This window comes from Periplaneta americana, chromosome 9, assembly GCF_040183065.1.
Source record: "Periplaneta americana isolate PAMFEO1 chromosome 9, P.americana_PAMFEO1_priV1, whole genome shotgun sequence".
Classification (NCBI taxonomy): domain Eukaryota; kingdom Metazoa; phylum Arthropoda; class Insecta; order Blattodea; family Blattidae; genus Periplaneta; species Periplaneta americana.
Window position 1 is genome coordinate 113,016,649 of NC_091125.1, and position 26,577 is coordinate 113,043,225.

General features: G+C 34.5%; 1 protein-coding gene across 2 annotated transcripts in view; it reads right to left on the reverse strand.

The window, feature by feature from the left end:
- Ca-beta (Calcium channel protein beta subunit) overlaps nt 1–26,577 on the reverse strand; it is an 828,959-nt gene that overhangs the window by 564,356 nt on the left and 238,026 nt on the right. The window contains exon 3 of one of the 2 annotated variants that reach the window (XM_069835638.1): nt 12,908–12,943. In XM_069835638.1, the coding sequence (XP_069691739.1) occupies nt 12,908–12,943 (36 nt within the window). Of the gene's footprint in view, nt 1–12,867; nt 12,944–26,577 lie in introns of both variants that reach the window. The other variant, XM_069835640.1, reaches the window with a different exon arrangement.

Genomic DNA, 26,577 nt, shown 5'->3' on the forward strand with positions numbered 1-26,577 from the left:
CAGCGTGTGGGAGCGCGTCCGCCCATTGCTAAAGTTGCCTCTTTACGGACGGGAGATAATTTGCCCATCTAGTTACTTCAAATGTGAATGGTATTGGACTGTAGAAATTATGGCCAAATTTTCTTATTAATGTCTCAAATCTTTTTCAAAAGACTTGCAGTCATAAGGAGACTTCATGAAATGATTGTAGTACAAAAATAGCCAATCATAAACGCTATTTCGAAAACAATTAAAGTAGTCCTATGTTTCGTTACGTTCAGTCGCCACGTCAAAGTTTGGATTCTTAATGTCAGCAGTTGAAACCTTTCATATTATCATTGCAGTTGTAGATATAAATCAAAACAGTATAGAAATAGTACTTGTGCAGTATTTACGAAAAATGCAACAATTATTACAATCACTAAAGTAAACATATATTTGTAGTCTTTCGTAGTGCTGATTATTAGCCTATATTCTGAAACACACAACTGTTCGTGAAAACTTTCGTATCATCAAACATAGTTATGTTAGTACCTCTTAATCATTTCACTCCCTGGTTGTACAGACAACAGCCTCAAAGATATGAATACACGTACATAAATACTACGTGAGAAATTATTTGTGTGAAAAATTACTGTATTCCTTTAAGGAAACAGTCATATATGCATATATAACAGCATGTAACTTTACGGAATACAATATCAATTTAATACGTACAATTTAACTTTACGGAATACAATATTTTAATTATACTCTTGAGAAAAAAATGTTTAGTCGTGACTCGTATATTCTGTTTGTAATAGATAACATTCTTGATTTTACTCATTCATATAATATTTACAAACGGCTGAAATATTGAGAAACGTTGTAACGAGACGATTACAATAGTTTTGTTGTGTACTGAAACCGTATATGTTTTATCAGCAATTACTGTTTAGAATTTTGAACCGTCTCTTGAAGGTATATAATTTATTTTTATAATGAAGACAAATGTACGATTTCTGAAAAATATATAAAATACGCGCTATTTATTTAAAATTGCATGTTTAATTTCTGCTGACATGCAATTGAGTTGCAGTGTGTGGGAGTTACAGCACATCGACACGTCACGTCACGACACAACACCAACACCACAACACAGACACAAACAACAACAATGATAATAGCCGGGAATTATAATAACAAACTCCATGCAAAACTGTATGTGTGTGCTTTTCAGTGAAGAACATTGTAGCTAAGCTGTCTATTGTCTGCAACTCATTTGCATGATAGTTATATGAAACATGAAAATCTTGATTCCAAAGTGTAAATATAAAATATAAAATATCCTCAGGATATTTTTCGACATTATTTGAAACATCCAGTCTTGCTGGCTAATACATAGTACTGTATATTCCGTGTGTAACATTAATACAGCTGTAAAGATTTCAATCATTGGATTTAAACCCGTGACAAAGTAGGAATTGTACTTAATCATGTTACAAAAGATATGTATGTATGTATGTATGTATGTATGTATGTATGTATGTATGTATGTATGTATGTATGTATGTATGTATGTATGTATGTATGTATGTATGTATGTGTGTGTGTATGTATGTATGTATGTATACATTACCTATAATTATTGGTTTAGGTATGCTGTCATTTCACTAAAAGCAGTGTTCCTTAATTTTTACTCATCTTTTATATCAGTGGTAATCGAGCTGTTTCTTGTGGACAGATGAGTCGACGTACAAAAATGAAAGAAAATACTGTCAGACATTTTTTAGTTTCCATGCAGAAACATCCAACGTTTAGGAGTTACATCACGTAAGGAAGTGAAAGAGGAGCCTAACTGTTGGACCGTTATCAAGTGTCATTCTCTATTACCAAGAGCTATTCCTATAGCAGCTGTGAAACACTGAATGATTTTTCATCTATGTCACGGCACAAAACTAAAAATTCTCGCATCATATTAAACACCGTAAAAGCCTCAAATCATGCTTAATATAGGCATAATGAGGGCGAGCTCATTTAAATATGGCTCTAAACGTAAAGAAAATTATTTAGTTCATATCCACATTTCAGTACTTATAATTAACTTATCGTGCTGTAACATAATATCGGCGTTCTTTATAATTGGTACACTGCGAAAAACTGACTTAAAATTTATGTTTTATGTACTTTTCTTATAATAAATACAAGTAGACCTACTTCTAGGCTATATACCTAAGAAGGAGTTAAAACTATCTAATCTATGATGACATGCGTGAACATGGTGCGGCACAACGTGAAACCAAAAGTTTGACGTGTGCGTGGCGCACTGTCGTGGTTTTTAACAGGCTGTCATTCTGTATCTCTCGCTAGGCGTATCATGAAATTCGCGCGTTTCGTGTTGGCATGGCCCTACTTATGCCTTGTTGGCTGTTGCTTCAAGAGGAGGATGATGATGTTAATTATTTAAGATTAGGCCGACTGGTTTTCTGTGCAACTGAGAGTGCCACAAACATTTTCAATAGGTTAGGTTAGCCTACATTTCCAGGCATTTTTCTTGGAAATTCTGTTCTTGTACGACTTTTGCTAACGTCATAAATAACAGGAAAACTACGCAGACAATCCGTTAATAATTTATCTTAAAACTCTTCTTTGGAACTCATGATGAATGTTGCAGGCCTACAATACAAGAACAATATTTTAGAAAATCTCCAACCTGTTGTAAAGAGTATGGCTGTATCATTACTTGAGGTCGGAATTATATGCACAATAAGTAGTATTGCTAGTTCATATATATTTAATCACGACCTCATACGCGTCTGATATCAGATATTTCTGGATACTTAGCTGTTGTGTGGGAAGCAATGCATAATATGTCCAATCACAGAAACCTTTAACGAAGACAAAACAAATTTAAGCATAGCGCCTCTTGAAAACTGCTGTTGCCTCATTTAGGTATTATTTGAAATTAATGGAACATTTAAACTTCATAACGCTGTAAACCACGCTTTCTCAACAGTAATGTGCACCATGCTTACCCAAATATAGTTGATGTCACTTTATCATATCAGACTTGTATAGGGGCTAGGTTAAATATAATATATAGGAAGTAGCAATAGTACTTTATGGTGTATCACTAAGTTACCGACTCCTAATCATTAAACCATAGTGCATAACATACTACTGCGTGTCACGCTGAAGTCAAAGTCTGGAATCCGCTGCCGCATTACGAAGCTGGTCTTGCGCAGAGTCGCAGAGCAACAATCACGTGTATGGCTATTGAAATCCAGTATCCTAAATGAACACAGATTTGACTGCTGCATCACGCTCACGCTCGCATCATTGCGCGGTTGTTAAAAACCAAGACTTTACTGACCATACAGTATTAAAGAAAGTTCCGTTACTTGTTTATACCTACTGTGATCGAAGGCGGAACGGATCAATAGATCCAAAGCTTGACTAAGAGACAATAACAGGATTTCAAATACAGTTCAATTAAATGTGTCAGAAGATAGTACTCTGTAGGAATGAATTCTGATACTCCTATCTTACTGTGTGTTAGGACCCATATACAAAATACAAGCTAAGTACTAAATATGACTTAAGACTTTCACGGCGCTCGACGTAGTGAGAGATTTTGGATTTTTGTGCAGTGTAATAAATGAGAAACATCCAACGTTTCGGAGCTAGGTATATTATGTTCCTTGTTTAAAAAACTCTTGCTCACAATAAATAACTCCATCTTCATTATAACATCATTACTGTTCGCTTGATACTGGAGTTAGGGTGCATGATCTTGTTCTCACGGAGTTTCCACTTCTTTCTGTCTTACCTTATTTTGTCCTTTGCAAAACGCATATAAGTCTGACATGACAGTAATTCATAAGAGTTGCAACGCCCTATTACTTAGAAGACATATACACCTACAGTCAGTTATATCAATGCCTTTCTTGTGCTCCTTGAAGATGAAACTGGAGGTTGTGATGGTTTCGTTACTTTAAGTACATTCTTTATTATTAACATTTGGAGTTATTGATTGTAAGCAAAGTATTTTGAAACATAGCGCAAAGTAGATATAGCGCCTGTTTAGTTAGGAAAGTCAAGAATGTTTGATTAGTTATCGGGATTGAAAATAACTCTTCAACCCTTGGTGATGAATCCAAGAAATTGGTTTCCGATTCTTGAGCTTCCTTGGTAAAGGTAAATGATAAAGGCAAAAGCAACCCCATGACGGCACAGAAGGTGGGGCGAGAGGTTAAGGCTCCCACCTTTATAGACAAACGGCAAATTAATGCCAGTAGGGGTGTCAATCCTACGTGCCCGCCGCCTTTACCCACAAAGAAATGCCCCTGGTACTCATTTCTGTTAGAGGTTGAGAAGACCCCAAGGCTATAATGCGGCTGGAAGGATTAGATCAATGGAAATATCCATGATCCCATCGGGAATTGAATCCGCGACCTTCCGGCTTTGTAGCGTTACGCCTTAACCGCGACGCTACCGCGCACCCTCTTCCTTGGTACAGTGTTTTTAAAAATAGGTTTAATAACGATACTGCATCAACTGCAGTGTTATTTAGCGTTGGTAGAATTGAAGGGTTCAGAGCCATAGTGGGCCAAGCGCCATTTATTAAAAAAGGAGAAAGTAAGGATTAAAGTTAAGTGAATACCATAGTTTAATGAAGATTGACATATCATTTAGTTTTAATGTGTGTACTTTATATTACTTTCTATATGTTTCCATTGAATTATGGTAATAATTTTAATCCTTGTTTTCTACGGTTTTAGTAAATGGCGCTTGGCCCACTATGGTTCTGAACCCTTCCATTTATGATAGGGACATGTTATTTTGAGCAGATGAGAGAGATTTTACTTACTTTTCACTTTACAGTTGGGAAAATCTTGGAAAAAAACCCAACCAGAGCCCGAATGGGATTGGAATCCACGTCCGAGAGTAAATTTGGAGCTCGAGATCATTTCGCTGCCTCTGAGCTATGTCGGTAGTCTGGCGTTGGAGCAAATACTGTACTTTACTCCCAAATATTAGATGATTCTGCATTCTCGATATGGTACAAGAAATCTCGCGTCGTAAATACAAACTATTCATCACAATTTGCGATTTTGGGAATTATAGAAAAATATGAAAATTCACATCTTAGTATTCTTGAGAAGATAGTGCAGTATGTTTCCCATCATATTTTTCTTAAATTTCGTGTCGAAGTTGCAGATTCAATGTCTGTTTTAGATTTAACAGTTCTTTGGAATATTTACGTTAGTAAGTCAGTACTACTTACTTCCATGAGAACTGAAATTTTCAGAACTCCTACCTGTCAGAACAGACATTATATAATAATTAATATAGTGCAAAATAATACTAGATTACTTACAATGATAATCAATATCGCTTTTACTCAGATATCTTTAACACTAAATTATATGAAATATACAGTATTAATTCTGTAGTAAAGAGTAACCGTTTATCAAAACGGACAGAAGGATAAGTGCTTAAGGGGTTAGATACAGCTTACAGCAGTAACATTTTTGGAAATATTCAACATTTTTTCCTCCATTACTGTATCTTGTAATGAAAATTGTTATGTATAAAACACTATCCTTCTGCTATATGAAAAAAAAAATATATATATTTTTACGAGTAAAAAAAGCATATATATATATATATATATATATGTATATTTTTTTTCAAATTCAAAATGGTGGCAGTTCACTGTGCAGTGATGAAGCATTTCCCTCATAACTCATGAACTTGTTAACTTTTTCATGTTCTCTCTCTTTTGTTTTATTGCTGAAACTCATGCTTACAATATCATGTTCTTTCATTACATTCCTTAGTAAATAATATTTTTTTTTATTTTATGTTATTAGAAAATACTGATATTTGACCATTTTTAAATGAACTTATTTTTTTATCAGACAATATATCCAAGGTAGAGAAGTGATCTTGCATCATATTGTAGATATGACATGCATAAATATACACAAAAAATTAATCACAGAATGTTGGATAGTTTTTTAGTTTTGTGGGAATAGCTTCATCACTGCACAGTGAACTGAATTAAAAAAAATGTAAACTTTTTTTTTAATCGTTAAAGTATTTTTTCATATAGCAGAAGGACAGTGTTTTACACATGCTAATTGTCATTATTGTAAAAGATACCTAACCCCTTAAGAGATCAATGGTATTATTAAAACTGGAGGTCTGATGTTGCTATAACTTAATTAAATTCATACTCTGACGGGCATAAAATGGAATAGGCCTATAAGAAAATAGAGCTTGACTTAATATACAGTTTAATGGAGCTGTAGGATTCAAGCCAATTTCATTATTTTTAGCATGCTCACGATCACGTAAAGTAGCACTCATGATGGTATTGTTCCTGGCACTCGGTTCCAACTATAAATCATGGATAGGTTTGAAGAGCTAAGCGGTTCAAATATAGATGACATAGAGGAATGAAACGAAATGATCATGTAGACAAGGCATTGCGAGTCTAAACCTCTTTGGATCAATTTCAGTCCCCATGATACCACGAAATTTCATTATGTTATGTGTTTGAGAAAAAAAAAATATTATTGTTTAAAGTTAGATTCATGTACTGTAGTTTCAATTATTACTTTATTTTATGATATTCAGTAATGAAATAAAAACATGCTTAGATCGTATGACTTATGCTACTAATAATTGTACCGATCATAAATATCTCCTAGATTCCATAAAATAATATGTACCCTGGAAAACTTAATAATTATTTATTTTACGATCTTCAGAATTTATTTGCTAGACATGCTATATAACTTCTCCTCGTAAATAAAAAACAGCTTAAAATTTAAAGGATATGCAATGTATGAACGCTACAGCTTAAATCTAACCTCGTTTGCAATCATTACATTAGAGAGTTTTATTGTTTCATCATCTCATTAATAAATGTGGCGTGATTTGAGATTTCTCAATATAAATATTAGGTATCTACTTTGTGATTTTAAAAATCTTTATTCAATTGTTATTCTTATTTATTTCCAAGGGATTATTTCTCTAGAAATCTTGAGTTTATTTTATCAAACTTAATACTTTCAGGTATTGTGTTATATCTTTTTAGTAATGTATTCGCTAAAGTGATCAGTATTTGCTTTCTAATTCGAAAACACGGAGACATTTTACTTTCAGTTGTACTGCTTCCGAACAAATATTCTAATATTTATTTTGGAAATATACTGTATGCAATATTTTGGAATCAAGATTTTCATATTTCTTTAATTAAATGTAGCATTTTACGTATGTATTACACATGTGAAGTGTTCTGTACTAAAAGCCAGTGGTATTCATATGGTCCAATGTATATTCACACAAATTTCATATATTTTTAAAATTTCCATTTTACCAAAATGTTAAAACATTCTTGTAATTGAGACTGTTAATAAAATTACTAATATTAGTGTCATTTCCTGAGGAAAAATTAATCAGTGAACAAATAAATACGAGTAATACAAAGTGGCTTTTTTAACTTATTGTAACTAAAATTATACGATTAAATATAGAAATGCTATGAAAGGACATATTATTATTATTATTATTATTATTATTATTATTATTATTATTATTATTATTATTATTATTATTATTATTATTATTATTATTATTATTATTATTTGCGAAAACTCTTTCATGACTGTAAGTCGCTATTTATCAAATAATACGAACAATACTTTTAATTTAGAACAAAGATACTTTTTTTACTTTCTTTCACAACAATGAAGAAATTACAGGATTTTATATATAATCATGAGCAAAATAGTAATGCATATTATATTGATACTAAAAGTAAACGATTAGTATCTCGTAGACTAAGAAACAACATACCCTACAGTATTTTTAAACAGATTGATTTTCATTTATGCATGCAACTATCAATTTTGTTATAAACTGTTTTTGACGTTTTACGATTTCCAAGAATCAAGCCGCTTTGTCCATCCACTGTCTCTTCTGAACTCCCGTGTCTTGAATTGTTTCATTGATTTCTTTGTTCACTAATTGTTTGTTTTTACTTCTTTCTTTTTCTATTCGGGTACCACTTTAAGATACATTCCGGTAACGTTATCTTCTACAATTTTCTTTTATAGATGATCCACATTCGTTATTTTCATTATGAGTAATCGATCCTCTTGAATCAATGTCTTTCTCACACTTACCATAACCATTTTACTGAATAAGTTGTAACTGCTTTACTTTGTTAATATTATCGTAAATTACCGGGCTGACTAGCTTAGATGTGGTGTCCGTCATTGTCCGAAGCCTAGTGAGATCCAGCGCTATTTTCTGATTTCCTGATGTGGTAGGGTGTGTTCATGATTGTGTCGAAAAGGGTGTGTGTTTTGAAATTCAGTTGAGTGTTCAGGATGTGTTGTGTTTTTCTGTGTTTGTGAATTTCATATTGTTCTAGAATGTTGAGTTTAAGATTTTTTGGCTGGATGTGAAGTATTTTCATGTCAGTGTCTATGTTGCTGTAGTTATGATTGGACAACATAGACACTGGACATGAAAATACTACACATCCAGCCAAAAAAACAGAAACTCGACGCTCTAGAAAAATATGAAATTTACAAACACAAAAACACACCCACAACACATTCTAAACACTCAACTAAATTTCAAAACACACACCCTTTCCGACACAATCATGAACATACCTCACCAAGTCCTCAAATTGCAGAAAAGAATACTTAAAATCATTAAACAAGTTCCTATTCGGACTGAAAGTATAAACACTTTCAGACAACTAAAAATCTTACCTGAACCTTGGACATGTATTTTAGAAATAGTGTGCTTTATTCATCAAAACATAGATTCCTTTAGAACAATTTCAACCTATCCTTAGTATAACACCAGAACATCCCAAAACATACATTTGAATTTCCAAAGGCTTACCAGAAGTCTTAACAGTACAGCAATTTATATAATAAACTTCCACAAAAATTAAAGAACTTAACATAAGAAAATTAAAAAAAGAGGTAAAGAATATTTTATTAACACATATGACATTTTGCACAAATGAATATCTAAATTTAAAATTTTAGTAGTTAACGTTCTCTCCTTGATACTGCCCTTGATTTTATGTTTCATGTAACCCAGAGTTGAAGACAAGACAGGGAAAATTAAACAGACAAGAGACTGGATGGAACAGTGGAGCTTATTTAGAATTAAGTTTATTTGTATTATATTGTTTGTTATGTCATTTTTCTTGTGCACTTATGACGTCATTAACGCTTGTAATTCTATCGGCTAATAAAAATCTAATCTAATCTAATCTAATCTAATCTAATCTAATCTAAACTAAAGCAGAACAGGAAACCAGAAGATAGCGCTGAACCTCACTAGGGTTCGACAATGACGGACACCACGTCGAAATTAATCAGCCAGGTAATTTATCATAATATTAACACAGTAAAGCAGTTATAACTTGTTCAGTTATTATACAAGTGTTAAAAGAGTGTATACAACAATGAATAATCACTTTAATTTACTTCACTAGTTTCTATTGTGTGTTTCAAATATCCCCTTCTTAAGGGTTTAAGAAATGCAGAAGAGATCAATAATATGAGTTATTATTTAATTGCGCTTCCAAGATTTATTAATAATAACCACTACAACTGGTGGAAAGTAAGAGGATTATCATGCGAAATCATAATTTGCTTATTCATCATAACTTGTGACAAGAACAAGATTGAATATTAAGAGAAGCACGCAAGGAAGGTTAATTATTCTTTGAGGGCTGTAACATTTTAAGGTATAAATGCTTTTGAAACTTAAAAGAGAATTCTGACTGCATGGTGCGATTCGTATTTGAATTTAAACTTAAAAGCAAACTTTTCAAACCACATGCGAGTACATCGCATCGTAACGTCAACCATGTGCAGCATAAGGAGGTCAGTTGGTAAACATCGAAAGACATTTATTGTTTAAAATTGCTTTAAATATTTACTTACGCAAAAATTAATTGCATAACATACTGTAGTTCAAATTATCAGTGGCAATATTGTGGCGAAACTGTGAAAATAAAAGAAAAAAGTCATACCCCATAGAAGGTATTCCATGTATGTGTATTACGCTCAGCGGAACAACACTAAATTATGCTATTATCTAATATGTACATATGCATTTCGTACAGAAAGTAAAGTATGTTCCTTTACGAATAGTTAAAAGCAATTGTACACTTTATGAATGAACTATTTCAATCACTGGATAAATACTTATGAGTCTTTCGAGTTTCCAAAGACTTTTACCTTAAAATATATTTATGCATTCATATTGTTGGTCATATCTGGCGAAATATAACTACGCGGCCACTGGCCATGTTTTAACGTTACAATTTTTTGACTTCGTATTTTTATGCCGACTTCTTAAGACACGTTCGAGTCTAAAATGATTTTAGGTAAAAATACACTTTTCTTTCCATATCCAGGAAAGGTATCCAGGATGGTCATGTTTTTATTTTATAGTTTCTTGACTTCATGGTTTTATGCCGACTTCTAATGTTGTTCGAGTTTAAAAAGACTTTTACATTAACGTAGCCTACACTTTTCCTTTCATATTTGTAACCATTTCTGGTGAAAGATATACAGACTCCTCGCGTTTCTAATTTATAGTTAGTTGACTTTATAGTTTTATCCCGATTTTTAAAATGTGCTATTATTATTATTATTATTATTATTATTATTATTATTATTATTATTATTATCATTATTATTATTTAAAAACAAATACAATTCGAAATTATATCCCTTTAAGCGCAAAGAATCTAAACAGAAAGATTAATTTTATTGACATTAATGACACTAAGATGGTCAAACAAATTATAAATTCATATTTTCAAATATGGATTTATTAAATTTAGTTCTTATTGTATGATATTTTATGCTCTGGAATACCACTGGCTTATATTGGGATACTCAGCACAGCGAATTGTATCAAAGAACAGGATAGTTAAGACTTCATATATGTGTACAGAGTCTCTCTTTGATGCAACAAATATGATAGTAAACACCCTGAAGAGAATTTATGTATTTACACACAATCGCATAGCCGAGGTGAGCATGAAGGCCAGTTTGAGCATTATGCTGTAGTGTAGTAAGCTACAATTAACTTCGTGTGGAAATCCATAAATTCGAATTCAGGTGCAAATGTACACGAAGATTTTCGTTGAGCAAATGGGTACCGGTGCCAAAGTGCAATTTTCAGAATATCTTACTAAAAAATTTTATTTAATGTATTTATAAGTGCATAGGAACAGAGTGAAATAAATTCCTGCCACATGATTCTTTTTTATACTCTGATACGAATTGTAGAAACAGTAGGCATAATGCATAATTAAATATGTATGCACTGTGATATTGAAATTGTCGAAGTTAGCAAAACCAAACACCGGATGTGTATCATGTTTGACTAGGTCTTATTCCTCTAAGACAAGCGAGTCCAGACGATGTGAAATGGTTGCTAAGATAAACTTATATCTCCTTTCAAATATTTTTTAACAAAGACCTACCATCACAATATAAAATCCATTTTAAATACAACGATATCGATTGACTTAGTTCACATTTTAATAACTATGATATGGCTACGTATATCTCAAGTTGATTTGTATATCTTACTCCTGGGTAATACATAACTTCTGATAAATTCATAAAATGCAACCAGAAGTGTTTCTCCAGCTATGATTACAAATATTTCAAAATCATTTTGAAATCAGTAGTGCACTGTACTATATTTCCAGTACGCGTACTAATTAAATAATTATACAATATTCATTTTACTACATTAAGTAATTTAGTCATTTATCGATACACAAAGGAAATGAAAATGAAATCACTTTATCCTAATACATACAGGAACACTTTGATTTTATCTGAATTTGTGTTATTTGGTGGCTTTATAAGATCATACTCATTTTGAGTCGACATTACACTTTTGCTAATTTAATATATTGTTAAGTATATTGTAATAGGCTATATAATTTTGAAACAGATTTGTTTCTGAAATCTTATCACAAAATTTATTTTTCTCTTATCACTAGGGCTATGAAAAGGGAGCAGTTAAAGCTAGTGACTGTACCGAGTATAGCTGCGATGGGTGGAATGGGATGAATTTCCCCTACAACTTGACGTAAGCACCGGTACAGACTGTACGTTTATGTAATAGAAATTGATGTGCTCTATATCCAAAACTGTAAAGCTGGGTCTTAGTAGGAGAGTAAAATGTCTGACACTAGATTTCAGACACCTAGTTTCCGTGTTACGACGGTAGTAGAGCAGTGTCGTTATATCAGCAACTTGCTCTACTGGACGTCTTGACACGGAAACTAGATGTCTGAGATCTAGTGTTAGACATTTTATTCTCCCGTTAAGACCCAGTTTTATAGTGAATTAAGTACTGAGTGTTGCAGAATTTCATAACTATTAAAAACTTAAAACTGAAGTTGCAACAATAAACATTAAATTTTAGCATAAAATATATATTACGATACAAATGTTATTATGCACAAAAAACTGGTTATGCAAAAGATCAGAAAAGCGTACTTAATTTAAGTTTACTTTATTTAACCATTTAAAAGGAAGACAATAGGTCTATTATAACTGAAGTTTTCAGTTGTTACTATTTCATCAATTTGTAAATTTTATTGATAATAATTAAGTTGTACTCTTAATTGAGTACAAAAATTAATAGTGTTCAGATATGTTGCATCAAAGAGACAGTTTAATGAATTCTGTTGGTGACAACAATGAAATGCAATGGTGTAGATAAATCAACACAATCATAAAACCATCCAGCGATCCAACAAATAATAAAAAACTGGGTTATTAAGGGGTTTCACAATGCTTAGAGAAGTGACCACGGGACACACACCTTGTCGCGTTGGCGTTGATGTCGCATTGCGTTTTCTTACCTTTGACGAAATGAGCGTCAAAGTTGGCGATGACTCCTGAAAACACAACGGTCCATGTTTACAACAAAGTACACAGGTGGAGGGATGTCAGGCCGAGTGAACACGCGAAAATTTCGTGTGTCTACGAACTTTCATTAGTGAGTATTTTATTGTTATTATTATTATTATTATTATTAATGCTAGTATTAATTTATTCACATCAATGAAGCTTTATTTAGAGAAAACCAATAACTGAATTGTCTAAAGACTGGTTGAAACCTCATAAGTGACACCAATGAGGCATCACTGACGAGGCAACTAAGCCAGGAGATAATAGGGATAGCGTGGCTAGTTCCTTTCCCCCTCAATTGCATACATCAGTGGCCAGCACCATATTTATCTAATGAGACTTAAGTTGTATACAAACAATTTTTCTTCCTCTGACTAATATCGTCTTGTGAGACATACATATCAGCCAAAATCTCTATCAGAGGTAATAATCGAATTATTCTATTTTATTCCACTTTATCCATACATGTTTCTGTAAGCTCTAACAATAAATGTAGGACCATATATACAATGCTACTTTTAAGCTATACAACATTCTCTAAGTCAGATTCTCTCTTGCTCCGGGAAACGTCTGTAATAAAACGAACTCGTATCTGTATTGTACTTGAGCCCTGTGGCATCTCTGTCGCTTTCAAAATACCATCTCCGCTACTCCAATTTCTTCCTATAGCTTTCTACTACCTATTCGAAACACTCGCTCCGCCCTCTCAAACTGACGAAAATCTTCTTTATTTATTGAGCGTACAGTGATTGAGAAGGAGGTGGTGGCAATACTCCTTTAGGTAAATGTCAAGGATGTTCCCATAAAAAACAAAACAAAGATAATTGAGCGTATTCAACAGCCCATGTTCCTTCGTTGTGCTGTCCATGCATTTCAGGCTACTAGACTAGACGGCATTTCGGAAGGCGGTCAGCTGTTATATGCGCCGTAGCATTTCTGGCATGTGACGTCACAAGGTTGTACAGTGGAACCAATCGGAATCAGTCTGTAACTAGTACTTCCCGAGTTCGTCTGTTCACGTGTGAGTGTTTCAATACATTGAATAAGTAAAACTAACATTTACTGTGTGTGTGTAAGATAAACAAATGGAAGGAGAGACTGTAAAAAGACAAGTATTGCACAGGCAGGCGCGGAAAATAGTGTTTAAAGTGTATAATTATTTTTAAAACGTTGACGAGCAGAACGCTGCCGGCCATCTTGATGCTGGCTGCGACGTTGCCAACGCGCAAGAAACGATGCAGAAGCATGTGGTATGGGATTGAGAACCGTGCAAAGAATATTGTTAGTGAAGGAAAGAGTGTTTGTTTGGTGTTATGCTTACAGTAATCAACGTCTAAGATCATTACTGTCTTTTGATAATTTAAGTTTTCCCCTGCGCTATTTGTATTGCAGTATGATGTGGCAATGTTGTACGCTGCCTTGCTCTATCTGTCTCTCTCGACGCAAATGCTAGCAGACTACAGCCTTCCGAATTGCCGTAGACTCTACATTGGAATAATTTTAGGATTCTGTAATGTTTATAGATTAGGCTAATTGATTTGTTTGTTTTTATTTTAGTAAAAAGTATATACCATACGTTTTTGCTTTGCTATTAAGTGTTTACTGCAAGAAATATAGGTATCTGATGTCCTTTATCCCACACTTCATTCATCAAAAGTAAGGCCGGCTTAATATTACTCTTAACATACCCTAATGTGTCTTCCGAGTTAGCTTTGTGGTAACGAGTCTGCCTACAAACTAGCCCTCCCAGATTCGATTCCCGGAGAGACTAGGAGAGAATGCGGTGCACAACTTCTAATCACTAAATTGTGCACCAATATGCCTGTGTTAAATTGGAAATCTCTCCGGAAGCGCATATGAAGAGAAGGCATATGTCACTGTTGATAGTGATTCGTCCGTCGGATGGGGACGTTAAACCTGGTGGCCCCATTAGTGCTATTCGACAGATGTGGGCTACGTGCGGGCACTGGGTTTCCCCTTCTCCCTTCACCATCATCAGCCTCACCCATACCCTACACTACACTTACACGAATACTTACACATGCACTCACTCTAGTACATGACATTACTCTTCACAGATACACATCATGCACAATCTGGCCAGCCGAAGTGGCGTGCAACTTGAAAATGGGACACAGTCCTGCCATCTATCTGCAGTATGCGGAACCCGAATCATGCAAGTGAAGTGGGTAGGCATTAGACACACACACACATTAACCACATTCCTCGAACACCACGCCTATTTAAAGGCTCGCTGTCTCTACGAATTCAATGATCTATCTATAGCAACGAAAAGTAGCATTTCTATGGTTATTACTAAAAATTATTTGTCTTAACCCCAGCTATTATCTTACTAAGCTATCAGTGGAATTCTCCTGCATTCTGTACATGTTTCCGTTTTTACGGTACTTCAGAATATATTTTTAATGTTAGTTGCATAATTTTCGAGGTATATACGGAGTCATTTATGATATGCATAAAGTTACTTTACATTATCTTCTAAAAATATGTTGCAATAAAACACAATCTTAATTTGATAACTGTGCAGTTCGCATATTAATAAAAGTATACAGTAATCTTGGTACAATTCAAGACGAGGCCAGCATAGTCGTCCCATAAACTTTAATGACACATAGCGGTACGCAACTAAAACAGGAACTCTTGGTAGTCTCATCATAACTGTGTTAAACAAGGCAATATACAACAGTCTTATTGCCAAATTTGGGCGTATAATTTATAAAGAAAATTAGAAAATAATGTTTCTCGTGCTGGCTGAACGCAATGCTAATTTTTTATAGGAACGGAATTCCCATCATCTAATTGTGACGCTCACACGCAACGAAGAATAAAAAACAAAGAGCCATTGCGTGTACTTCTCTTTACAGATTGTTTTCCAAACTCTTACTCGCAAATAACACTTCCACTTCGTTATATAGGATTCCCAAATAAATGGAGTAGCCCGAAAAAATATTCTCTAACATAGACTGCCAATGAAAATGTATGTTTGCTCTTTAACGTAGGAGTCGACACACAGTTGGTGGATCGAAAGTACAGCCAAGCAACTCCTGCAGCTCAGAAAAGCAAAATTTAATCCATCCCAACTATGATTAGAATGATGCTTGAGGTGAAATAATCAAAACATGACAGTATTCCTAGAGTTCTCCCTTCTTATTCAACTTTAAATATTTCATTCCACCAACATTATCCTTCCCTAAATGAACCTCTCCCTCTCTGACTACAAAGTTGCAGTATGTTCGCATCGTTCAGTGGCTTCAAATTAGTGGTTTTTAAATTAAATTTAGACGAAAACCGTCCACGCTATTAAAATATGCCAGTGAAATAAATGATTCTTTATTAGAGTTTCTATCGATATGGACAAAAATAACGATCCTACTTGCAATAGTTACCGGAAAAGGGGTGTTAAACATTTGGGGGGGGGGGAAACATTTTTTCTGAGAAAATTACGAATTTTTCATCAATATGGTATTACACTTTTTTATTACATACAACATGAGCTATTCGCTCTGAAAATCTGCAGGATTATTTCACTTCCACTCTGTATTTATTTTTTTAAATATTATAATAATATAGTATGTAAGTTTTCAAATATGTACTCCTTTTCTATACTGGGCAGAAAAATCTAATCCCTCCGCCCTCCTTTATAAAAATAACGAATATATTAACTGAGAGAGGATATTTGTAATTTCACTAAGGCTTTGGGTCACCTTCAATAATACTAATATTATTCAAAATTGCGGATGTAAGAACTCGCGCCGTAGCTGTGTGGTTTAAGGACTACCGTTGCCGAATGAGCGCTGGTTCGAGAGTCTTATGGAAGAAAAAAAAATTATCATGAAATTTAAAACCAGTGTACTGATCTAGTGCCCATCCAGCATAGTAATGAATTTGGAGAGCTACAGTGAGTAACGAAATCCTGTTTCCCAAGTCAGCTGTAACAGTTGGGAGGGGATTATCGTGCTCACCACACGTTGCCCGTACTGAATGGATGATCGTTATGTTCGTCCATATGAGGCATGTGGACGTAAGGCCAGCGATCTTTTTTTTTTTTTTTTTCTGGATGTAATAATTACTAGTAATGTGTAAAACGTGTACAACAAAAACAGCATTATTATTGAAACTAAGCGATTGATAACATTATTATGAAATAAAGTTGATTCAATTGAAGGGTTCAGAGCCATAGTGGGCCAAGCGCCATTTATTAAAAACGGAGAAAGCAAGGGTTAAAGTTAAGTGAATGCCATAGTTTAATGAAGATTGATATATCATTTAGTTTTAATGTGTATTCTTTATATTACTTGCTATATGTTTCCTTTAAATTATGGTAATAACTTCATGTTAACCCTTGTTTTCTACGGTTTCAGCAAATGGCGCTTGGCCCACTATGGTTCTGAACCCTTCAATTATATTCTATAAATCCATAACGCTTAGAAAACAGGCAGTCGAAGGTGGAAGTATTTATTTATCCAGAGCAAATAATCACTGCCAGCCATCGTTAATGACACGAATCATAAAATGTTTAGTTTGAAATAATGTTTATCAGACTCCATAAGTGCTGTAATTAAAATGAGTACGATGGAATGCTTATTTACAAAATATTTTTGAATAATAATTCTCCATAGCAATTATATTATTACGTTTAATATGTATAATCTTATCTGTTACGTACAGTTACTAGCTTCTGTGCGTTTGATAAGACATGTGATCATATTATACGCTGTGACATGTATACTGCTCTGTAACAATACATTTCGCAATATCTGCTCGTGCTAATTAACATCATTTCGGACAATAGCTTATCTTGTAGTACATTGAATTGCAGTAGTTCAGTGGTTTGAAAGAATCGTGCGTGACCCCTCGTACAGTAATAAAATTAACTGAGTTACACTTTCAAATAGGATTTAATATTAGTAAGTTCAGGAAGGTATGAGTAACAATCTTTCCAAATGACTAAAATATCCACCTACATCGTGTAGAAATAAGGTATTAGCTAATCCTTTAATGATCTAATCTGAATACTTTAAACATGAAGTAAAACTATTGTCGTCATATAAGAGAAAATAGTCGTACTGCATTCATTCAATCATACTCAGTAGCTGATCAGCTGTATTGTAGAATCTTCACGTCAGAGATATGAGATCCAATTCTGGTTAGTCAGGCTAAAATGTGGGATGAAAATAGTCGGTGTCAGGACAGATGTTCTGTATTTTCTGTCATCATTTCGCTTTATCAAATATGCAGAACAATGAAAACAATTGCGCCATGCTATATCAACTACTAGGTTATTTAGCATCGGTGGGGTTGGTGATAGCGAGATGGAATTTTGACGAGATGAGGCCGTGGATTCGCCATAGATTATCTGACATTTGCCTTACGGTTGGGAGAAAACCTCGGAAAAAACCCCAACCAGATAATCAGCCCAAGCGGGAATCGAATCCATGCCCAAGCGCAACTCCGGATCAGCAGGCAAGTGCCTCAGCCGACCGAGCTACTCCGGTGGCTGAGAAATTTTCTAATCTTAACGTTTAAGATAATGAAGATTTTCAGCATGTGTAACACATCACCACCACCATTATCATCATCATCATTATCAACATCGCCGCCACAATTTTAGTTCGTTTCGCAGTCAGCGTCTCCGTCATCGTCGTAACTCTCGTCATTTATATGAGAATATCATCTCGCCATCATCATCATTATGATTATCACCATCATAATCGCCACCATCAACACCAGCATCATATGAACTATGCCTTAGATATCTTGTACCAAATGGCTTATTAGTAGTTCCAGATTTTTAATTACATAATTACAGGGCAGAATAAAATCATCAGCAAATCGAAGTGGGTTCTGTGGTGGATAGGTTGATGAATGGAATAAATTGTCGCGGGAAACTTCCATTCATTCTGGCGGCATCTCACTAATTGCTTCCTTAATAATCGTCTTCATCATAGTGTGATTTAAATCCACCCGCCATGGAACACCAGCGGTAACGCCGAAAGCGGTAAAGAGCTCTATCTACAAGTTCGGCTCGTTTTCCTAGAGGGAGATGTTATGGTCATTGACCGAGTTCAAAGTACTTTCCAAAAAAATATGTTATTTCGCAACTTCTTACCTCAGAAGCCAGAAGGAAATAAGTCAAAAATCTCCATTTTGAAATATGGTGAGATAAATGTCCCACTTTGCATACAGCTTTATTATGTACTTCGAAATATATATGCAACTATCCATCCCTGCAATTCGGAAGTACCGACTCAAAACAAGCATGAAATACTATATATTATGAATCAACTATAACCTGAAAATACATGTTTTGGATCTTACTTCCTTTTGTCTTCCGACATAAGACTTGCCATTCTGTGCAATTCTATAATTTGCCGTCGGTTTCTGCAGTAGTTTATGTTGAATGTGGTAGTTAAGAGAAGACAAAGTATTGCTTAGGTAGTTTATTACATTTAATTATATGATGAAGAATGGATAGAACAGAGAAAAATTCTCTCCGGCACCGAGTTTTTAGCTCTACGTGCTGACGCTTTATCCACTAAGCCACACCGGATTCCAGTTCCGATACCGGATCAAATCCCAAGTTTTTGTATTGCATATATCCCGGGTTTTAAGTGCATACGTACATGCATATTTTGCCGTTTTTAGTGCATATGAATCTGCCCCCTAGTGATAAATGAGTCTAATGCTGGGTTGCAAGAAAACAGACCTATAAATAATGTATTCGTCCATTAGTTAGTGGACCTTTAAAGTTAGTGGATTGTCGGGTTGCAGAAGGGGAATTTAACGGTCCACTAGTTGATGGATCGTTAACCAAGCATCTTTGGATTTTACAAGTGACGCAATAGTACGTGAATGAATAAAAAGTGAATATCGGCTGCTAGACTGAGGTGAGGCATTGCTTTTATTGCTGTCAAAATTTGCAATAAATGTAGACTAATACGAACCAGAAAGAAATCAGGAACAGAAGTTTTAGTGAGAAAGATAAATATACCTATTTGTTATTAGAAATAGCGCACGAGTGCATTGATCTTATGAAAAATAAAAAGACAGACTACAGAGCACATAAACTCGTCGTCAGACGATGAACTAGGGTCTGTAATAAATAAATAAATATTCGATATTCGAAGAATGAATGAATGAATGAATGAATGAATGAATGAATGAATGAATAAATAAATAAATAAATAAATAAATAAATAAATAATCGAATTACCGTATATCGATGGCTATCTACAAAAATTTCAATTCAGTTTAACTACATTATTGTTATTATTATTATTATTATTATTATTATTATTATTATTATTATTTAGATTAACTATATTATTATTATGTTCACAAAATTGGACAGTGTACTACTTGTGTACTCGTAATATTTTGTTCTCGAATAGAAGATCTTGCAAAGCAGAAACATATGTAAGAAGTTTCTAAAATAGTATTTCTTATTTACCTGCAAATGTACAGATACGAGGTATCACATCGATATGCAATATTATTTCAATGTCTTGTATATAGACCTATTACACAAAATATCGCATGTCTGAATCTCACACAGGTAACATTATGATGAATCAAAATATATAAACTACTCGCCAATACACAAAATGTACGTAAGATGGCTGTCTAACGGAGGAATAAATATTATTATAGGAGGGAAATCAGATCTCTAAGTTAGTGAGTCCTTTAACGGACCAATAACACTAAAGATGTTTCTTGCAAAGCGTATTTCGAACTTATTGGTCCGTTAGCGGCTAACGAAGGAATAAATGCGTTCTTGCAACTCACCATAAGTATTCACCATGGCGTTGCCTGGCATACAAATAGGTAAAAACTCAAATAATCAGACTAAGATGTATTCAAACCTGGACCCGAACGCAGCCTCTGAACAGAATCCTACTCATCACACCTGAGCTATGCAATTACCTATTATGTGCTATGTTGTCTCAGATGAAAATCCGATGTTATTAATTTAACTCCACGTCAAAGGAGTCTCGTCATGTGCCTATCTACTCTGTAACGTTTAAATTTCCTAGAAGGACGGAAGATCACATCCTGACAAATGCAAAATGCCTCAGTGAAGAATAAAGAAGAGGACACTTTTTAAAGTATGATTGCGTTGAAGAAATGAGGGAGTAATTATTTATTATAATACATTATCTTAGAAATAAACTACTTGAATTAGAATAATGGGACGGTATCTTTTTGAAATGGTTAATTAGTGATGTGGTAATTTGTATCCATCTTAGAAGTCAAAATCCGCCACTGGTGTTATGGAAATAAATTCAGTAGCGAAAGAGTAACTGCAATAAATCTTGATTCTGGGGACATAAATCGTCCCCTCTACTCGACTCTGAACCTGAGCGCTGTATTTAGACAGGTACTCGGCATCTTTTTTGTTTCGCCTTACACGGCCACAGCAGGCCTCTGCATTTAAGAATAAACAGTCAAATTCAATAATCCTCAATACCACGCTGCAAAAGGGACGGCCCAAGTTTAGAAAATGGATCATTTAGTTGTCTCAGTGGAACGGTAAGACTATATTAAAATTCTATTCTTTTACTACCTACATTTTTACTAATAGTTCATACAAGTAAAATTAAATTTTCGGGAACTATTCCTATTCCGTTTGCCTCATTGCACCAGCCTTCTTAATAAGCGATAAAGAAAACACACGAAGGCGTTGATCATTGGAGATTATGAAATAGGCTAATAAATTTTGTCGGCGTCGTTGGTCTAGCGATCAGAGCTGTAGGCAAACTGAAGTTTTAAAACCTTTAAGTAGAGGCCCCTGCGTCGTGCTGAACCCACCTCAGAGGATCCGCGCCATGTGGCCGTCTTGGTAACTCAGCTGGCAGAGCGCTGCCTTACGACGACCATGAACCTGAGTTCAAATCTCGGCGATAGCGAAATTGCATTTGTAATGGCAAAAGACAAGATTGTGGCAGTTTTTTCGGGAGTTCTCCCGTCTTTCTCCTATCATTCTACCATCCCAATTTCCCTTCCATTATCATCTTCGTTAGGCAAAATATGGTATATTCTGTGTTTGTGTGACATCAGAGTCGCCGTCTGCTGCAGCAGATGTTCTTCGCGGTTTGTCCACAAATTAGTAGATGACATGGTGGTGAGTTCTGTAGCCTATAAGTGGCACCGTAGCACCCACAGCTCCCTGGTTGTCTGATGGAGATATGACGACTCATATTTAGGAGTGGTGATTTTCAGCAATTTGGAATTATAAATTTAGCATTTTGATTTTAAGATTATTTAGCGTTTTGATAGAAAACATGGATTATAAATTAATATAGGAAGATATGTCATGTACTTTTAAAGTAACAATGTGGAATTAAAACATACATACATACATACATACATACATACATACATACATACATACATTCAGTACATACATACAGTACATACATACATACAGTACATACATACATACATACATACATACATACATACATACATACATACATACATACATACATACATACATACATACATACATACATACATACATACATACATAGTGATACTAATTATTTATTATCTAGTTAATCATGGTCATGAAGAAGTGACATCATTTAAACAAATCACAAAACACACCTGTACATTTAATTCTGTCATTCTTGATCTTTTTTTACAGTTACCTGAGAAATCTTTCAGCATTTATGCTGTTGATAGGACCTCAAATACATTGCAGCATTGCTTGGGCGAACTCTGGGTATTTAAGCTTTAAAGCCAACAATACTTGCACGTAGTATATATCTTCATAGTTCTGAATATTTTGAAAAATTTAGGTATGAAAATGTTCATATCTCTTAACAAGTCTAGGTGTTCATGTTACCATCCCGAGAAAATGGTATCTTTCCCTTGCTCTCACATAAACTTTTCAAATCGACTGATAATACCTGGCCAATAATGCTTAATGGTAGGGTTCTAAAGTTTACCAATCTCTTATAAAAAAATATTTGTGCAATTCCTGCCACCCGAAACCCGCATGATTGCACAATCCCCTTTGTATAGTTTGTCAGAAGAAAGAAAGAAATGTATATATGTATATATATGTATGTATATATTATTATATTATATAAATATAAATTTAACTTTATAAGATAAATTTTATATGAAAAAAATGTCTGTTTCACATTTATATTATAGGCCTATTTTAGCACAAATTTTTCATTTTGATTACATTTCGAATATTATCTTATAATACTCAAAATTCGTTAAAAAGGAATACACAAGTAGCAAAAAAATGAAACTACAAAAGCATAAGCCTTATCAATAATTTCCCATTTTATTGCTCTTGCGAAAGATCGCCACCCCTACTCATAGTATTATGTGTATAGCCCTATACGTAGATCTATGAGGAACGGCAAATGCCGGGTAATCTTTTGGCGAATCTTGGGACCTCACCTCATCTCACTACATCTCGCCAAAATTTTGTAAAAAATTGCACAAAATTGTAAAAATTGTAGAAAATTACTAAATTGTAAAACTGTAAATATCTGTAAAAATTGTAATTGTAATATTGTAAAATTTTGACTTGTTCCACATCTCAAAGCTTCATTGCTCACGTAAGATCTATGGAATGAAATAAATAAATAAAATAAAATAAATCATCATCAGAGATATGGTGTACGGATTAGAAGGTTGGAGAAGAATGCGTAGAGTGGCGGATGGTGGGGTTTGCTTATTTTATTTGTATCGCACCTCCTCATACTCATCCTCTTTCACAATAACCCTGCCAAGACTCTGGAATTCGCTACCTGCTAGCATCAGGGACTGTCGAAATAAAATTGAATTCAAACGCAAACGTTCTAGGCACTTGGTCAGTAATTGAGACTCGTTCAGACCTGGTTTCTTGTAAACAGTTCTCTTAATCTATCACAAAATATTTCAATATCCGGTAATTTCATCACTATGCAATTTTGTTGTTCTAGGTTTAATTTGTAATTCAGTAAATACAAAATATTCTACATCTTGATTACACAACTTTTAACACTGTATCACTTCGGAATATGTATGGTAAGACTTTCCTGTGTTAAATTTCAACATACCTCGTTTACATGTTTCGACCTATTTATGGGCCATCTTCAGAACTGGTCGTTGTTGGTCTTGGCGCCACTTGTTCTGTTTCCTGTTTCCCCAACGAAATTCTCAACACACAACTCAACTTCAAAACACCACACTCTTTGACTCTACACTATACCACAGGAACACACCCTCACAGGAAACAGAACAAGTGGCGCCAAGACCAACAACGACCAGTTCTGAAGATGACCCATAAATAGGTCGAAACATGTAAACGAGGTACGTTGAAATTTAACACAGGAAAGTCTTACCATACATATTCCGAAACAAAATATTCTTTGTTCTTAACTTCTATAATAAATTGCCTAGCTTTCATTAGTCAGGTAATCTTTTCTACTTTGATTTTTATTGTAATTGTAATAGTAAAAATTTAATATTAATTGTAATTTTATTCTTCATGTTATAGTTGTAATCCCCTGGTAGAGGGGCAGAGAAGGCCTGACGGCCTTATCTCTAAGGTTAAATAAATAAATACTAATACCAATACTAACTATGAATACAATGAACATGTATTAAGAATGCCCAACAATAGGTTACCCAAGAGACTATTGGACTATACACCTCATGGAAAACGAGACATCGGAAGACCAAGGAAGAGATGGAAAGACCAACTTTCTTCTGGAAGCGGAACAGGCCAGGAGGCCTAATCCAAGACTGTTATTGATGATGATGATGATGATGATGATGATGATGATGACCAATACTAAATATTTTACGTACTACAAAACATTAGCCTATATCAATGTTTTAGTCAGTTACTTAACGACGCTATATTAATTACTAGATTATTTAGCGTCCATAGAATTTGTGACAGCGAGATGGTATTTGGCGAGAGAAGGCCGAAAATACTCCATATAACTACCTGACATTCTCCTTACAGTGGAGAATACCTCGGCAGTCAGCCCAAGTGGTAATCGAACTCACACCGGAGCACAGCTCCGTAGTAGTATGCAAACACGCTATCGCCTGAGCTACGCCGGTGGCCTATATCATTGTTGAATATTCTATTCAGGAGAACAAGAGTAAATATTCTTGTTTGGAAGTGTCGCATTCCCCAGTCCCTGTAATAATAACCAACCAACCACCTTCCAAGAAGGTTTCACACTCATCCGCTTTATCTGGTTCCTGTTTTCTCAAAATTATGGTGGTCTTGAGCATCGGGGTGACTTGTGTACAATGAAATAGTAGCAAACTGAATAATACTGAAGGCCCGTGTGGGACAATAGAGGTATGTTTTGTTTCTAAACAGATCTTGTTCGGAACAATGTTTAGGTGTACCCACATAAATTGCTTCTGGATGTTACTTTGTGCTCAATATACGTCCATAAGTCTTCTACTATTCTGTACCTGTGCACACGTGTTTGTTTTTTTAGAGAGGGGGAAGGAGGACTAGAACGCACACATAAAAAGAGAAGAACTACACGCACACAAATTTTTATCTCGATTACCTTGAATGTTAAATCTAAAACAATTCGAAGCGTTTTCTGTCTGGAATTTCGATTCGGCTTGTCGAATTTGACAGTAGCCCTCAGCAAGACTTGTTTGAGAATGGAGGACATTCCAGTAAAACTGCATATGAATGAAATCGTTAATGTGACAAAGGCAACTATCCTTGTCCTTCCTTCAGACGACTGTGATCTTTCGAAATTACATCACGTTGGATGGAAGTGACTTTTGAGGTAAAAGTGACAATGTTTTTTTTTTTAGTATTTAAATTAGCTTTCAATTACTTAATTAGTCTCTCCTATTGTTACAATAAATTTTAGACAATTACAATTAAATCTGCTACTCCAGGAATTGAAGAATACTTGGGAGTTTACGAATCACAAAGAATTTAAAAATGATAAAGACAGTAACATGATTATCTAAACATATTTAGGCCTGCATCAAGGAAATATAAAAAGATGTGAGAAATCATAATGTTAACAGCTTTGACAATGTTACTCTTATCATAGGGAACGCTAGTTCAATTACACAACCGGATGGGTAAATGAATGAATGAATTAATTAATTAATTTAATAAAATTAATGGGTGAGTGAATTGGATGGATGAATGAATGAATTAATTAATTAATGAGTTAGCGAATGAACGAATGCATGAATGAATGAATGAATACTGTACACATGGATGGATATCTGAGAATAAATTCATATTTATGTACCGATATGCACGTATGGACGGATGGATAAATGGGTAGATAGATGGACAGACAGACAGACAAGCAGATAGATAGATATGTGCCGTAGGTAGTAGATATACAGAGACGTAAATGTGGATGTATGTGGACGTATATATGAATATGTTACACATGGATGCACAGACGGATGTTTCTATATATAACTATTTATATATTTCCGTGGCGCGACAGGTCATGAAGGCTCAAGGCCGACCAGCCGGCTGCTGGCCTCACGTCCACAGCCCTCGGCAGAGGTGACTGATCATCCGACTAGTACTAATGCAATGTGTGGTTAGCACGATTATTCCTCAAACTATCATAGTTGG